General features: G+C 39.3%; 1 protein-coding gene across 4 annotated transcripts in view; it reads left to right on the top strand.

Moving 5' to 3' along the window:
* Positions 1–1,611: 1,611 nt before the first annotated feature.
* The window catches only part of cttnbp2nlb (CTTNBP2 N-terminal like b), a 28,417-nt gene continuing 12,269 nt past the window's right edge, over positions 1,612–17,759 (top strand). For 3 of the 4 annotated variants that reach the window (XM_072712970.1, XM_023825626.2, XM_023825627.2), the window contains exons 1-2: positions 1,612–1,730; positions 5,277–5,384. Coding sequence is in view for 3 of the 4 variants with exons in the window: in XM_023825626.2 (XP_023681394.1) it covers positions 1,692–1,730; positions 5,277–5,384 (147 nt within the window). In the remaining variant the exon portion in view is untranslated. Of the gene's footprint in view, positions 1,731–3,656; positions 3,720–5,276; positions 5,385–17,759 lie in introns of all 4 variants that reach the window. The other variant, XM_072712969.1, reaches the window with a different exon arrangement.

Genomic DNA, 17,759 nt, shown 5'->3' on the forward strand with positions numbered 1-17,759 from the left:
TACTCTCCATTGACTTTAGGCCACCACACACACTTGCAAGAATAGGGTTTCATTTTCACTATCCCTTAATAACCAGTATGCGGGTCATTCACCACCTGCTTTTCTCCATTTCTCTGATATCAGCACCTGGTGCCCCTAAGAACATATCTTCACTGTTCATATCTATGTCTGTGGAAGGCTTTCAAACTCATCACCCCAAGCCACTCTTCAATGACAACACTTTGGAAAGTGTATTGTTTCTGCATGATGCCACCTGGTCAACATTTAGCAGAACACCTTCAAAATGTTCAGCTAAAAGTGCATGTTCAAGCATTTCTCATGTCTGGCAGGGAAATCCAAGAAAAAGTAAATAGGTTCTTTTGTTTCATAAATAGTATTGGTGAGGGTTTATGGTATGTTACAAGCTTGAATCTTTTCTCCCACACATACTGCTGGAATTTCTTAATTAGAAAAAAACAGCAGACATAAAACAGACCAGTGGGGAACTTTCACTCACCAGTTTCTTTTTTTTACTTGTCAAAGGCCATTTTTACTGCTGTTTCCATTTTTATGGCACCAAACAGTCTATACAGCAGACCTATCATGGTGCTCTGATAAGTCTAAACCTTCCATGCTAACTGGATAACCCAGGAAACCTTATTTCAAATATGCTGAATAATATTTTAATCTGGTCTGCAGGGAAGGCATATAAGAAACGACTGAAGGCCCAACAAGCTTACCTTGCGCCGTCCTGTTAATGCCCTCGCTAATAGCGGTGGGAATTTTTTGGACCACCAGAGGGTGTTTAAACACTAATTAGGCTACGACAGTACATTACATCAACGTGCGTTCCCACAATGTAATTCTTCATATATTACTAGTTTGGGATTTTTGGTAGAAAACAATACTAACCATGTAAAATATATGATAAGGTGTCATTAGTATTTTTTTTTACTTGTAATAAATAGTTCTGTGAATCTGCCGATTATTACCAGAGATTGTTAACCTGCCCCTACACTGACAAACGTATCCGTTGAAAAATGTTTTGATTGAGAAAAATATATATGTAGATTACATTTTTAAAAATACCAAGTGTCCGTGGTAAAAAAGCATTTTGATCAAAACTGTCAGAATGTGCCATGGTGTTGACTCCTGATTCTAACGTGTATAGCCCATTTCAATTGTTTTCCCACCGCACCATGTGATGATGATCTTGAGTGTATTTGAGAGTTAAAAGAATGAAAGCAATTTAAATTAAATTTCCTTCTTATGTTTATACTAATTTAATCATAAATAATTGTTTGTTATGGTATAGTTTTGCAGTTTAAATGTAGGCTAAACCAAACGATTTACGTCACTTGTCATTTGCGATACACGCCTGGCTTAAAACGATTTTAACGCCAAAGATGAAAATCTAAAACAATAGTATAATTAATATATAAATGTCGCCTTGCTGGGAAATATACAGGAAATTACTTCATAAATCAGTGTTGGTCGAGAGAAGCAATGGGACACTGGAGTCCAAACAAAGAGATTTGTCCCAGCCTCGCGCGACAGCCCCCTTCCCGCCCCTGTCGAGCACTTCTGGCTTCTTATTCGCCAGCACCTCTGAATGCTAACTGCTAATTGGCTGAGCGCCTTGTCAAAATAGCTGTCTGTGTTTTCCGCTGGGGTTGGTATACAAGTAAGTCGATTTTTGTAACATATTTTGAATGGGGAAAATTGAAGAGGCTGGTACCGGGTGCATGAAGGTATGGATATTTTGTGCTAATGTTTATCGTTTTTTTTTTGTAGACTGTCAATAGGGTAAACCAAAGACAGACTAGCTTCAGACAAAAAACTTAGTTGAAACATTTTGCCAGATGCTTTGAAACATAAGGGACATATACCCCAAACGTAAAAAACTACATTTATATACGTGCTTGTAGCCTGTGTATGTGTTTGTAAAATCCGCAATACATTACAATTAATTGTAGTAAGAATAATTTTCATAAATTAACAACCTGTAAGTACATGGTTTGGGGATTTAATGAAAAATCGCAAAATCAAGGGTTAAAATCTTTTAAATATAAAGCTAAATAAATAAACATAGATTAAATTAGATTTTTAATTCCATAAATGTATTAAAGAAGAAAAAACTTACAGGATTACAAGAAAAAGCTAGTTGCGATGTGCCCTATTTGGCTTACTGTTCGGATAAATATATTTAGTTTCTCCGGCCGATTCCCCACGAACTATTTATGTCCTTTTGTCGAAGTTCTGTATGCATTTCCTAGCGAATTGGCATTTTTTGTAACCATGGGAGCCACTGTCTCCGTGCTGTGTCCGTTTAATCCACACGTGACTTGTGAATTGGAGGATGAGCCTGATATAAGTACTGGAAAACATCGCATCCAAATAACGTAGAAGGAAGCAGGTTGAATTTCCCAGCTAATGACTGCCAGATCTCTCCTTCTACACTTGTCACTGCATTTATCATTTTTGTACCACTCCCATTTAACCATGTGTTCACTCTTCTGCGTAAGATGCCTTGTATCTGTGTACAGACTCCACCTGGAAATATATGACAAACTATTCACTGTGCACTTATTTATTAGGCTGAGGTAATGTTGTTGGAATATTGCTTTAAGGCCTGAACTTGGCCCTGCAGATAATGGAATAGCAAGTGTAATCTCCAGGCCTGTTTTAACTTGTACCTTGGTAAAAGGAAGAACAATTTTGTTTTACTGCTTGATTTCTCACGCTTTTCTTATTTCCTGAGGTAAATATTAAGTCCTTCATGTAGTGTATTGTCACAGTATTGACACAGTAATGTCCTGGGCAATGATACCCATATTAATAATTAATTTAGAATTTGGGGAGGGGATGAGGGATTAAAAGCTGAAATCTATGTATGTTGCCTTTGGGTAAAAAATATTATTATTATTATTATATTGTTTCATTCAAATGAATATCATTTTAGTCATAGTAAACACCTTATTAGTATCCACCCTCATTAGCCCTTTCTTGCATTAATCAGAAGCAAATCCGGATTGCATGACTGAACTCTCCCAGAAGTGTTTATGTAGAAAGCATGATTAAATGAATAATTCACCTGTAAATTCCTGTAGTTTTACAGGAGTCATTGCATTGCCATTGAATGCCACTGCAGGCATAGGCTGAGGCTAACAGTCACCTAATACACAATGTGTGGCAGAAGATAGACCTGGCTGGTTAAGGGAATTCTATAGAGGGGGCTGAAGTTCTGTGGCTACTTATAGGTTTTGTACTTTTCTCCTACAAATGAAACATACAAAATGCTCCCAGTAATATCAGGAGCAGAATTACTACTTTACCCCAGTAGATTGTGCATAAAGATTTATTGTGTCAAATTAGCAGACTTTTGACAGAATTTGGGGAGTTAAGAATTCTTGCTTTTCTTTGTAATTAACGCTCTGTGGTGCAACCACAAACCACTGGTGAACCTGTGAGCAGCATAAAGGGATCCCGGATACAAGCACAAAGTAGATACACATTGGGACAATGATATTAAATATAAATGGGCTAATCAGGACAGTTTTGTGCCAATGCAGCTTGAAGTATCGGATACTTTAACAGTGTAAGCAGCTTACGTCATTCCTATTGTAGTGTGCACATTGGAATGGTGGCAATGTTACTGTTTTTGTCTTCCTGTTAAGTAACTGAAGACTCAGCATCAGGGTGCCAAGAAAGGACTGCTGTCATTTGTATTGCCTACTCAGGCCAGTGAATGCATTTTTATTGATTCAAAACTGTTATTTTGGAGCAATATGAAGAACTGCCATGTTTGTGGAACTAAAACAACTGTTCTCTAATCCTGTTACTGCAGATGGTCGTCCCAGTTTGCTTGCCCCTTACTGTGTCAATGAATTTAAAGAGGAGTTCTAGGCTTGCTCAAACTGCCTAAGTAGTATATTTTAATGAAGTTTTAATGAAAAATAAAAGCCTAAAGTTTCTTTTTTGTCAACGATCAGTCATTATGTTTTGATCTGATCTTTAGGAGGCATCAGTTAAGGTACAACTGAAGGGGAAATAAGATAATTACTCTGTGTATAAAAGTGGGATTTGAAGGGAGATGAATCCAAAACAGCCTTGTGTTGAAATACTGTGCCGTTTCTAAACTTTCTATAGAGGCTTCAAAGGCAAAGGAGTTTCCATTTGACTGTTTTTTTTTTGGTGATCACTCAGCAATAGCCAAACCCTTCTCTCCAGCTTTGGCAAGTCGGACGTGTCTGTATTTGCCTTGAGTGAATTACATTTAGTCATTCTGTGCTTTTTGACCGTTTTGAAAGTGTTGAGATGGTTTAGTTTGTTACAGTTAGAACGGTTGATACCAGGAGCCAATATTAATAGAAATATAAAGTCAGCACTTTTAATGTGTGATGGTTATGCATTTCACACTGAAATTATTAATGATGAGATTGTTAGAAGATAAATATTTAAAGGTGTTAATCTATTTCTGTTTTTATATGGTTTTCACAGACCTTTAGATCTGTGTTCTTTTATTAGTAGTTACATATGGAGACTTTTAGCTATTAATTCTATAGTCTTAGCCACCATAATACCTGCTGACCCTGAAGACAGTCAGTGTTGGTCCCCATAACCGATATTTTAATTATTTGGCTCAGAATGGTAGGGTGTTGTTATTTGTTACTTTAGGAAAGAGTTAGTTTATGAACTGAAAGTCATCAGTATTTATTAAAACACCGATGTAGAAATTTTGACCGAATATATTTTTGTACAATATTGCTTATACCGATACATGACTAACCTATGAACCACTTGCCAAGTGTGTGTGTGTGTGTGTGTGGGGGGGGGGGGGGGGTTGTGTCTTTAGCTATGGTGCTGCCAACTTTGAATATTGATAGCAATTGAATATTAATATCGACTGGCAAGATTGACATATTGGGCCAGTGCAGATACATTAATTTTTGATGAATATCACCCGATACTTTTACGGTAACTGATATATTGTGCATCTCTTATCACTATATTTCGAAACCATGATTGCACTGTGGTAGAATCATCGGTCACATACCAGAACAAATCCTGCAATGTAATTTTTTTTGCTCAGGTGTTCAAGAAGTGTGTCATCATTATTCTTGATATAATTGTTAGTAATTGGCACCACTGCAGGTGTTGCCTACAGACAACAACCCAAAAATATTTAGGAGGGATGACTTGACAGTTAGGTTGTTTACTTCTTATGATGGGATGGGATGTCAGCGTTCTGCCGAACTCGTCCCCAACTGTCACCTAACTCTGGCCAATACCTCTAGGAATCAAGAATGGATGTGGAGAACCTGAGCAAGCCAGAGCTGCTAATGCTTTTCAGTGTGCTGGAGGGGGAGCTGGAGGCCCGTGATCTGGTGATTGAGGCACTGAGGGTAAGTCATTCCACTGCATTTTTGGGGAACCTTAGTGGGACCCATCAAAGCAATCAAAAAGGCATCACTGGCATTGTAGCGATTTCTCCTTTTTTAACACACAAAAAATGCTTTGCAAGATGGCTGACTAGTAGCTTCAGTACATGGCGAATTTCATAGATATCGATTCCCATTGTGACTGGGTTATGAAATTCTTTATTTATGGCTTATTGTAGATTCATGTGCTCTGCTGACGCAGATCCAAGTCTTGCATCTTTATTAAGCATGTATTGCATGCACGTGTCAAGCAGTAATGTTTTAAAAGGTGAAGTGTGTACAGGACTGGCTCGTAGAGTGAACCTGCCAATGATAACAATGATGACCAAAAAAGGTGCATTAGTTGGCCTGTATGGGCATGTTGATCTTCATATGAAGAGCTAAAGCTGAGCCACACTCGTGCTGGGGGAATTCTGAGACCTTTCATGGAAGCCCAGTATTGGTTAGTAACAGGTTATGCAGGTTTCGTTCATGAAAAACACAATGGAAAGTGTAGCTGTCTCCAAGATATTTGGAGTGTCGACAGTCCTGCACGGCAGGTAAATCATTAAAAGGAGAAGCAAGAGCTGCTGTTACCACTAAGGTAGTCAGAAATCTGTCTAAATAGACTAATAATTCATTCAATCAAGTCTTGTGTGAGGAGTTTCGTTTGTGTTCTCGCCAATGAATTACATACCAAGTTAAGGATTTCGGGAACTAGGTTATATCATGGAACTGTGTTATTTAGCTTGTTTTCAGAACAGCACTTTGTTTGTGTAACCTTCCCCCTCCCCACCCAGCCACTACCATTACGACAGCCAGCCCATGCTGCTGAGCTCCTAGTAGCCCCGCCCATCCTGTTTTGGGTGTCCCTGTTACGCAGCTTGTCGACAGCAGGTGCTGACAGCAGCTTTACGCAGGGGACCCACGCAGGAGAGTAACAAGCTAGTTCACAATTATGGGTTCAGATCTGTCATGTTTATCTGCACAACCCAAGCAGCATACAGCACAAGACAGGGCAGCATCCGAAACAGGATGCGAGTCCATTACAAGACCTATATGACAAATATACAAAACAATTAATTATAAAAATAATAAGAAGAAAAAAGGTCTCTGTGGAATGTGTATTTCTGCATATCTTCAGCAAAACCTGAAATACAGTCACTGTCCATTAGTCATCATCTGAAATGTTTTGTGTCCTGCTTTTAGTTTAAGTTAATTCACTTTTCAATTTGTACTTGTCGCTTGCTGTCAGTTGAATGAGAGTGCTAACGGAATGCCTGAATCTTAATATCTTAATATTGCTTCTTTTTGTTGTAGAAATGGTTTTAAATAGTGATTGCTGGAAAGATATCCTCACAGCTTTTTTGTCATTGAGTCAGCGCAGTAAATGGAGAGGGCTGATGTGTGCACATGTGTGTGTGTGTGTGTGCACATGTGTGTGTGTGTGTGATTGTGGATGAACACATCTACAGGCACCACTTAGCTTACATGGATATTTACAGATGGACTGGCATTTTCATCAAAACCATTTTGGTGTCAGCATTACTGAAATATTGAGCCTCAGACTGTGTGCTGATGGCATGAGACTCTGCAGGTTTGGAGTCTGTGGCTGTGTTTGTGGACTGACGGAGTGATCATGTCACCCTTAGGTCCTTGAGCAAGGTCCTTATCCCTAAAATGTTTACTCCATGTAATGGCTGACCCTGTCTCCTGACCTCTCACAGCTTTGCTCTGACCTCTCACAGGAGAGGAGAGTGGAATATGTCAGGATTAAAGAATAAATAAATAATGACACATGTTCATGCATTGCACTGGGGAACTATGCATTGCCTCACAAGCCTTTACATTACATTATTTAGTTGCTTAAAGGTTTTCTCAAATCAGTTGACAATTCAGGTTTTCTTTGTTCTGTTTTTTTATTGTGTATGACACTATGTGCTTTTCCGTTCAATGTTTGTATGTGTGTGTGTGTGTGTGTGTGTGTGTCTGCTTGGATCCAGTCATTACTTAGTTAATGTAGCTTTATGTACCACTACTTATTCGGCTGCATTATGGGTAAAACCTGAGTATGTACTGTTTATTAATTATTAAAACCAGACTTGCGTACCATTCCGTTTATGCAGGTTACACAAATCTGTAAAGTATGACTGGGCTACAAGTGCATTACGTCAGTAAATCATTTTGGTATTAAATCACTAACCACAGGTCATGGTCCTCAACCTCAAGCACTGTTGTTATCTAAGTGGTTTGTAGCAATTTCTATGTTTTTATAGTTTCTGATATTTTTGAATTGTGTTTTCAGTTTGAAATTATAAGTAACATGAGCTAGAATTAAGGATTCTAATCACGCATTGATTTACCCCAGGCTGGCACTACTTGTGCTGTTATAGAAAATTAATCAACACCCTTATGTCCAGTCAGACTCGATTACTGTGTGTAAACTATAGTTAATGAAGTTGAGTACTAATCCAACCCAAATGATTTACAATGAGTCACCTAGAACTGCACCCATAACAGAAAATAGACTTTAAGATGGCCAAAAATGTTGGTAAATCCTCGGAGCAGTCTGTTTGTCATTTAAGGCCATTGTGATATATTTGGTGAATGGCCTAATTAAGGTGGAGCTGGAGCAGAATTTCAGGGCCCCAAGACCCACAAGCAGAGCGTCTGATACCTCAGCTTTAAGCCTTTATCTGCTTTGAGCTCTTTGTCCTTTGCTGCTGGCTAATTAAACAATGAGCCTTTGCTCCCCTACTCCCCTTGTTCCATTGCTGCTAGGCACAGTTTAATGATTCTAGTCAGGGTGAACTCATCTTTGCTGACTCACTACAGAATAATTGGCCATTGGTCCATTGGCTGAAACCACATGACTATTTAATTTTAGGTTGAGATGAATACAAAACGACTGCCCTCCGGTTGGGTAATATGCAGGCAGCCACGGTCTTGGGAAAAAGTTTGGGAGCAGGAGCTTTACATACATGAGCTCACCTCATTGTCCTGAAGCAGAGATTACCCATTCTTCTGCACACACCCGCCCCCCCCCCCCACCTTCTGGGAAGTGGAGCAAAGTAAGCGATGAAGTCATTGTTCACTTCACTCATGGTTCTGTCATGTACAGTGATATGGCAGCACAAGTCTGCACAAAGGCTGTGTGAAATTGGGTGAAACAGGAACGTGCACAATGAGTCGGGGCTAGAGAGGAAGTTCTTGCTTGAGTACCACACTATTCAACGTCATTTGTTTTGTATTAGAATTTTAGCACAAATATGCTATTACAGAAACAAAGACATGATGACTAATGACTGGTCTGCACTTACATTGTACTTAACATTCTGGGCCCAAGCTGTATTTAGTCATCACCGTGCGACTTTTTGTGTTTAACACATAGGAAGGAAAGCACTATCGCATATCACAATGGAGTTCATGATTAATTACCTTATTTTGTGGCTTATTTGGAGTGGTTTTGGGTGCTAGGACACATACTGTAGTCCTCTTAGAGATCTATCAAGTATGCAGTGCAGCAATTTTCATTTGATTGTGCCGCACGTATAAGAAGACTGTATTATACCACATATCTCTGAGAGTTTGCGTGTTGCATCCAATTGTTCCTGGATACTCTTGTCGGCCCAAATTTCCAGCAAACACTGCACCTCTGCAGTAGACAGAAATGACCCCTTTGCCAGCATGTCTGTTAAATGGCCAGTTGCATCATTGACGTCATGTGTGCATTCCATGCTCAGGCACAGTTAGTAATCACACTAGATGCATACTGTACCCAAGTCCAACTGAACCATGCCCCGGCCCACTTCTTCAAGCAGGCCCAGGCATGGTTAAGCAAGTAATCACACAAGCAAACTAATTGGAATTTTGGGGCATGGTACGGACCTAGTGAGGCTTCACCCAAATACAGGGGTGGCCAGTCTTATCCGCAAAGGATTGATGGTGTGTAGAGTTTTTTGGGATAACCTTTAGGTCAGCTGTTCAAACCCAGGTGTGATGACTCTCCAGCCAATCGGTCCTCTATTCAGTAATCTAATTAGGGAGCTGTAGCAAAAACCAGCATATGCAGCGGCCCTTTGCAGATAATACTGGCCACCCCTGCCCTAATATTATCAGATACCATGATCTTATACTAGTAAGCAGTTCTGGAAGATGGATGGATTTAATCAATAATGTATTATTATTATTTATTATTATGTTGTTTTTATTTAATAACTAGAATTTTATAAAAAGCGAAAAAAAAAATATGGAAAATTTTCCATAATTATGCTACTAAGTTACGATGAACACTGTTACACATTGTGTATGTATGTGAACTGAATACATACTTTGGCCATATGCACTTCTTTAATATTAAGGAAAGGTTTTTCATTTTGCTTTTTTTGTAGGAGTGAGGGGTCTGGCTTTATCTTTCTAAAATTGTATGCTTTATTTTTGGACTCTGTCTCATTCTTCCTGACCTGTTTATTTAAAGGAAAGTAGGAAATGGAAGCAGGGAAATATGGGAGCTGAACCTAAACAAATGCCCTTTTTATATACAGAGAGGTACAAATACTTCTTGTTGAATCATTAGAATTCCAGGGGGCCGGTGCTGATGCAGTCCAGATTATGACACCAGACATGATTGCCCATCGCTTTAGAGGAGAAGCAATAAGAATAGTCATTGTAGCCTAGGAAGAGCGACAACATTTAATCTGGGAAAGAGTCTTTTTTGCTGCGTGTTTCTCTGCATATTCCAATGGTTTTCCCCATCTATCCATACCTGTGCCTTCTTTGCTAGGCAAATTTTCAACAATCATGAGATGGCAAAAGAAGCTTAGAGCACGATGTACATACTGTTCAATGCAATCATGCATCATGCTCCTTAGAGGATCTCATAACTGGCCTTTCGTCTGTGATTATGTGTTCACTCCTATTCCTGCATGTGCTTAGTGCTCTAGTGTGTTTTGGCAGAGGCTAACTATCCAGACTCTTAATCCTCATGTATCTAGGCTATATAATGAAAAGCAGGTGTGGGTCTCATTAGGATAGTTTGCTACCTTGTGGGGAATTTACAATATACAGCAGGTGGAAACTGACATGTGTGCCAGATGTAGCTACTCCAAAGTAAGATGACCTATGAAGATTCGCCCTGCGGTGCCATAGATGAATTAACCTGTGTGTGTGCTCTACCTGATAAGATGGAGTGACATGTGCAGTATAATTAGATGCTGGGTTTCTCTGCGGGGTTGTGCCTGTGAACTAAAGGTCAGCTGTTGTCATGCCTCACAAGACGACGGAAGTTAACATTATCAAAAATGAAAACCACCTTCTGACACAATGCAAGAACACATTCTTCTGTATGTTGAAATGCCCCATTGCAAGCTACTGAGGCTCACTATTATGCTTATAGGGATGAGGATTTTTAGATAAAGGAAGGGCCAAATACCTCGCAGGGGTGTCTGGCAGTATGTTGCTCAGCCGGTTTGGGATCAGTGTCCCTGTCTGGAAGATCATTGGTTTGATTCCTGAAGCTAGCAGGGTAATCATGTCTTTGTCTGGCCTTTAACCTCAGCTGATCGGGAGGGAGTGGATACTGGCTGACCCTGCACTGTGCCCCCCAGACTCATGTCTGTGTGTGTGTGTGTGTGTGTGTGTGTGTATATATATATATATATATATATATATATATATATGTTTCATGCATTGTAAGATGGGATATGCAAAAACTGCACCATTTCACCATGGGGATAATTAAGGTACCTCTGCTGTTTTTTATTTAACATTGCAGGAATGAATAATGTATGTATACATATGTATGCGTGGGTTTATTTATACGGAGCAGAGTTTTTGTGTTTTTCTGTTTGTTCCTAAATCCCTGCTATTACCAGAGCACACTCAGATCTCCTGTTATGATGAAGGGAGACATCACTTCAGATAAAAGTCTCTGCTAAATAAATACATGAGCATGAATGTTATTGCTTTGGAGAATGTTCCTGACATGTCCATCTGGACTACGGCTTGTTTCGCACCCTTGCAATACGGCTTATGAAGATGGAAAGTATATTTTAATATCTGAAGCAAGACTATCACTGGACATGTGGTTTAGTTGGCAAGTCTGGTAAATGTTCATTGCTTGAAATATTTTAATAGACATAATCCAGCAGTTGCAACTTTTAATGATTATTATCATTGTTACTTAAGAGGATCACATTCTCTTAAAAATATTTTTAATGACACCAAAGACAGTTTGCAATTCCAGCATATTTGAACAGGGGTCTTAAACATTGTTGATATCACAATAGAAAATAACTTTTTAGTGCAAAATAGGGAATTTTTTGGGAAAATGTCATTAATAAATGGTTTCACGGTGTTTGGTCATGTGCCTGTTTTTTCTCTTTAAATAAATCGGGGGCAACACTTAAGCATGCAGAGTATTTCTTTTCCTTTCGTCATTGTGAGAGACAAAGAATATTTGAAATATGTGTTTTGTTGTATATTTTTAAAAGTATGACCATTAATGCCATACTGCTTGTCCAGCATTCAGCTTCTCCTCGGATATCAGATCTAGCTCAGCTCCACGGAGAGTACATGCGATTGGATGAGAACTGCCACAAACTCCAAATAAGGGTCTCTGTTTCTGGACAGATTTTCCCAGGGGCAAAAAGGGCATTTCTAAACCTGGAGGGATGTGTGTGAGACTGTGTTTATGCCTTTAAATGACCAGAGGCTTTTCTGGTGAAAAAACAATGTGCTGATGTGTGTTTGCTCCATTGTTGCAGTCATTTTTAGCTGTATTCCAGGTATTCACAGGGGAAGACACCTGCTGTCTGAGTTAGGTGACTTGATTCGTGACCAGAATGCTGCCATTATTGTACCCTTAAGGAGGATACTATATCTGAGTGTCATCTGTGAAATATGCAGCTGTATAGATGGGTAGGAGAGAACAGAACATAACTGTAAGTTATCATCAACTAGGACAGCAAGGATCAAGTACTTATGTTTCATGCTTTAGTGGCTGGCGGTCACTAGTTCTTGTTTGGTTTCATTTAGGGTTCCTTGGTTTAAAAAAGTTAGAAAAGTCCAATGAATAAAAGATGTAATTTAATCACAGTAAGCTTAAGAGTTATGCATCCTAGTTGTGACATGTTGTACGTTGGCTATTCTGACTTCTTCATTCAGGAATTTTACCTCAAATATCAGGTATCAGGTGATGTATGACACGTGTTCTACAATGAGAAGAACAGCAGAAAGTTATTACATCATTGTGACATCCACCAATGAGGGCCTGTATTTATAAATGAAGAGCTATAGCCCTTGTAGCAGATTGACTTCAGGTGTTTGGCATAGCACACAAAAAAGATCTCACTCTCACAGAAGAATAAATCTTCTCCAAAGCTGTGCTTCTAGGTGTGACAGGACACAGGTGTGGGTGTGTGTGGGGGTGTGTTTGTGAGGATGGCAGAGTTGTGACTCAAGACAGACGTGCCTGCACACGCACGGTGTGTCTGAATGGCTGACGGGAGGGTGGCGTTCCGTCATTAAACCGTCTCCCGCCTCTAAAAATACCAGCAATGTAAGACCTGCCCTGAACAGTCTGGACAGCCCTTTACTCTCTCCAGACAGGGGGTGTTTTTCAGTTTCCCTGTCAATTTTTATGACACAAGTTAGGGAGCCAAGCCTTAGATGAATGTTGCATCAGATTGTCCTCCTGCTGCCGGCCATTTAATAAATGCCATTTCTGGACAGGAAGAATAATGGCCTTCGGTGATCCATTTATTCTAGATTTTCTGCAATAGATCTAGTGCCAGTTCAAATGGTTGGGACTGAAGCTAAAGATTTCTCCATCCTTAGGCCATATTTATTTTACCCTTGCAATAATGAATAAGATCATTGTTTCTCAATCTGTCGTCGCTTGAAGTCTCTTATCTCTGGGTGAACCAGGCGCTCCCTTTTGTATCCAGTTTTATTGCACGCCATGGTGACGGAGCCAGAGCGACGTGTTCAGCAGACTGGGCTCCTCAGCCGCAGGAGTGGCAGGAAACCAGGGTCTGAAGTCCACCTCCGGTACGGGGCCTCGGCCCATTCAGCGGAAGCGACCCCCTGGCAGAGATAAGGAAGGCCTTGAGAAGCACGGCGACCGGGAAGCAGGGGGAAGGGAAAACAAATGAGCCCCCCACCCAAGATCGCAGATTTTGGTGCCATGTCTGCAGCTGGAGAAATATGACAAGTGGGATGGTCCTGCTGGCAGACGGTCATGTGCACTTGTACACGTCTTAGACCGAAAGCTGAAAACAGCCTTGTTACTTGTCTTGGTTAATATCTTGCTTGGTTTAATTGTATTACTTGCAGTTATACAATAAACGACATTCATGAGCAGTTAGCCCCGCCCCACATTCTCAGCATTCCTAAAACCCGATGTAAGAAGCATGGCATACGGATATGATGTAACTGAATGCTGGCCACATCTGGCCATGGTCTGAAACTTCTTCTAGAACTGTAGGGCTTATAGGATCAGCCAACACAAGCTTTTCCCCCCAACCATTTGGTAGGCTGCTTTGGTGCAGCATGCAGAGGGTGTGTCTGCGTTGAAGTGGTGAACGTGAGGTTGCTTTGGATTGGCTGCTGAACCACACCCTGCCCCCAGGTGTAAAATATTCCTGAAGCCGGAGATGGAGCAGGTTGGACAGAAAAGCCGTTCACCCGAGCAGACTGAGCAGCATTTTATTTTCTTCAAGGTTATAGCAGGTGGCCTCAAGTAGATTTAAAACTTATTTGTTCTGTAACGGCTTTGCTTCATAGATACAGGAGTGAGAACAGCATCCTCGTGAAAATAACGTGATTTTGTAAGAATTCTCACTGAAAAGGACATGAGGTTTTAATCATGTCAATAAACAACTTCCACTCCCTTCAAACCAGGAGGGATGTTGTATAAAGCTATGATATTGAGTCAGTCAGTTTTTTATTCTAGTTGTCTTTTTTTATCCCTGGCATTGGTAGAAATGAAATATATAGAAATAATTACAAAAGAGAAATGGAAAGATATGATATAAGTCTTCAAAATAAAATTTGCAATGCTATGGAGGTGCAGGGAATGGGTTAGGCAGGGAAAGGAATGCACTTTTTAGAGATCTTGCTCATTTGACCATTGTTCACAATCTCAGATGCCTTAGTAGAAAGAAGATTAAAACCAGGGGGCCTCATCTGGTCTATTTTGGGGGGGAGGGGTGCTGTTTTTGGAAATCCATTCAAGCTGTCACACCTGCAATATGCCGAAGAAGGCCATCAGCAATAGACAGAGAATGGCTGATCCTTCCATTTAACCTCACAGCTTATTACTAAGCATTTTCCCTAAGTGGAATGTGGTTATTGAATATGTGGTTAAAACAATACTTTCAGTCATTTTTGTGTGGCTTGGATGTATTAAATTGCTGTCTGCCTTATTTGAATGCCGTGTGATTTCAGGGAGTGGTGGTATGATTCCCAAATCTGAAACTGAACACAGATAAGAAGCTGGAAATGAGCTCCAGCAGAAATTAATGTGCCTAATATAAAATTATAAGGCAATTGAGGGGGAACTTGGGAAAATCTCACAGTAATGGGTAATCCTCATTACTAAAGCTCTGAAAGGACAGACCTCTTTGTTCCTTGCAGGGATAAATGGGGCAGGGACAAATGGAAGGCTTTCAGTGTTTCTGTAAAGCTACAACGCTAACAGATTTTATGCTGAGTGCAGAGTATTTTTAATATGTAGAATCAATTAATTATTTAACAGTTTTGTGGATGGATTGGTTATGAGATTGGATTCAGTTGCATGTATGGAAAACTAAGAGCGTGAAATGGCACTGCAGGTTCAAAGTCATTTTATTTGCAGATATACATGGGATTTATCTGCATTTGCAGTATATGCAGAATTGGATTGTTCAGATCCAGAAATTACAAATCCAAAGCAAGATTTTTTTGTCGACCAACCAGTTGAGTATAAAGAGTCATAATCACAGAGTATTCAAATGGTAGGTTGAAACAAATCTTGCTCTGGATTTTAAATTTCCGGACCTGAAATTTCCACTTTTGTTTATATGAATGGCAAATTTGGCTGTTTGACATTTGTGTTCAGTTTTATTTCTGAAGTATATTTGGTTTCTTTACGGGACTGCAGTTATTAGTGGTCAGGAAACTCTACTCAGAAGTTATTGCATGATGTTAATTATTTGCCATTTCTCTAAAACTGGACTACAGTGCTCCATATAACCTGATACAGTATTACTACAATACCCATGACACAATTTATAGTGCACACAATGATCCAGGGAGAGGTTTGTATGCAAGTCCTTTATTAAACAGACACTGTGATTCTAAGTGTACTGGTCGCTAAACTCTCTGGGTTGACAATGATCATAATTCCTCTTGGTAAATGGGGCCAAACGTGGTCTACATTCCTGGACTGTTTCCTCAATCTTCTCAAACTCATGAGAATTGCTTCTGTTTTGTTTTTCTTACTGAAAAGTAGAAGGCTCACAGCATCAGAGGGGAGAAGGTAGAGATTTGAGTTAATTCATGAACCACAGGGCCTGGAGCCAGTCCAGTTTTAATAATGCTTTGCCAGACTCAAGCTGGAAAAAGTATGTTTAGCACTGAGGGCTTTAACCTGTGAGTAAAAGGTTGCAAGGTCAAATCCCATGGTAATCATCACTGCTAAACCCTTAAGCAAGGCTATAACATCAGCACATTTTGTCAGAGGCTTGGACACCAGCTCTTTCCCTGGTGGCCATTGCACTTCCGTAATTTGAATTAACAAATACTGTAACTAAAGCAATAAGTAACTTAAGCATTTCATTAATCAAAATTAAAGCAAAACTGAAAGCATGGGCACAAAAACTGAACTGTTATAAACCAAAAAACTACAAAACAGGAAAAAAAAAAAAAAATTTGTGGTTTCAATTTTTTACTTCTGTTTTTGAATTTAAAAGCCTGCGTATAGGCTGTCCTGCCCGGATTAGCATTATTAGATGTCCCTTCTCGAAATAACTGATGATGAACGTAGCTTAGCATCTCAAATTGATAAAATTATGGATGTCCTTGCAAGATTAAACTGTGATTCAGATGATTAGGTTAAATATGGTCATGCTGCGAGCTGGTTGCATATGTGAAAGCACAGTGTAGAACGGTTTTAAGTACAATGTAAACCCTTACTAGAGCAAGTGTGTCATGTCTGTAAGTGTTTGTGTTTGTGGGGCACAGCTTATGGGAAAGCACCTAACTAATTTAACTCGGCACCATGAAAGAATGAACAGGAGCACAGTAGGAAGTAACGTTGAAACTGGGGCTGTCCACAATATATTTTATTGTGACTAATTGCATATAGTCTTGTTGCAATACCAGAAAAAAAAGATTTTATAGATCTTATATTTTATATAGAAATTTATTTAAAAAAAAAAAAAACACACAATGAACAAAGTAACAATGTTTCTCCACGTAACTGGATGTTTTGATTTTAACTATGAATTCTGGGATTCTGTGTGGCACCACAACAAAAGCTGCCACATTGTTTACAGCCAGGAATGAGTGCTATAGGTTTCTGTTCAAAATCTTTGCTAATATTATTCTCCCATTTGGGTATCAACAATAACGCATGCCTTAATGTAATCAAAGACTCAGTAACACACCATGACTTAACGTTAACCTTGACTGCCATAGTTAAAACTACAGCTACGGTGCTCTCGGGTCAATTCAGTCACTCAGAAATAAAAAAGGGGGAATACCCTGGGTCAACGGTTTATTGAATCAATGATGTCAAGTGGGTTGTGTGAAGTGCCGGCCTTTATATGGTTCTGTAAGATCCTTGACCCAGACTTTAAAATGCTGCTAGAGTTACAGTCTGCTCCTTGAACAGATGGAACCTGCTACAATGTGACTGAGAGAAGCATTAAAAACATACTTTTATGGTTATGGTCTAGGACTTACAATACTTACTAAAGCTTTCTGCTATGAATAATAGCAACATTTTGTGCTGCTTTCATTTGAGGGATTCTTCCTTTTTAAAAACTAAAATTAAAAGTAAATTATGAAGCTCAGTAAAAATACAAATTAAAATGGCTACAACTCATAAAACTAAAATGAAACTTAACTGAAAAGGAAACAAAATTGAAAAATAATATCAAAATATTAATTAAGAAAACGAATTTAAAAAAATGGAACAAAAATTATCTTGGTTTGAATTTGTTTTCCTAAAAGGTCCAAAGTTGCAGAACCCTGTTCTTAGCTACGCATTACCATTTTATCGTTTCACTTCGCACATAAATTATGCAAGCCTCACTGAGCTTCAATTATGTTAAAACGCATTCTGTCATAGTCTGAGGAATTTGGCTGTGAAAACAT

The sequence above is a fragment of the Paramormyrops kingsleyae genome, chromosome 6 (genome assembly GCF_048594095.1).
Source record: "Paramormyrops kingsleyae isolate MSU_618 chromosome 6, PKINGS_0.4, whole genome shotgun sequence".
NCBI lineage: Eukaryota > Metazoa > Chordata > Actinopteri > Osteoglossiformes > Mormyridae > Paramormyrops > Paramormyrops kingsleyae.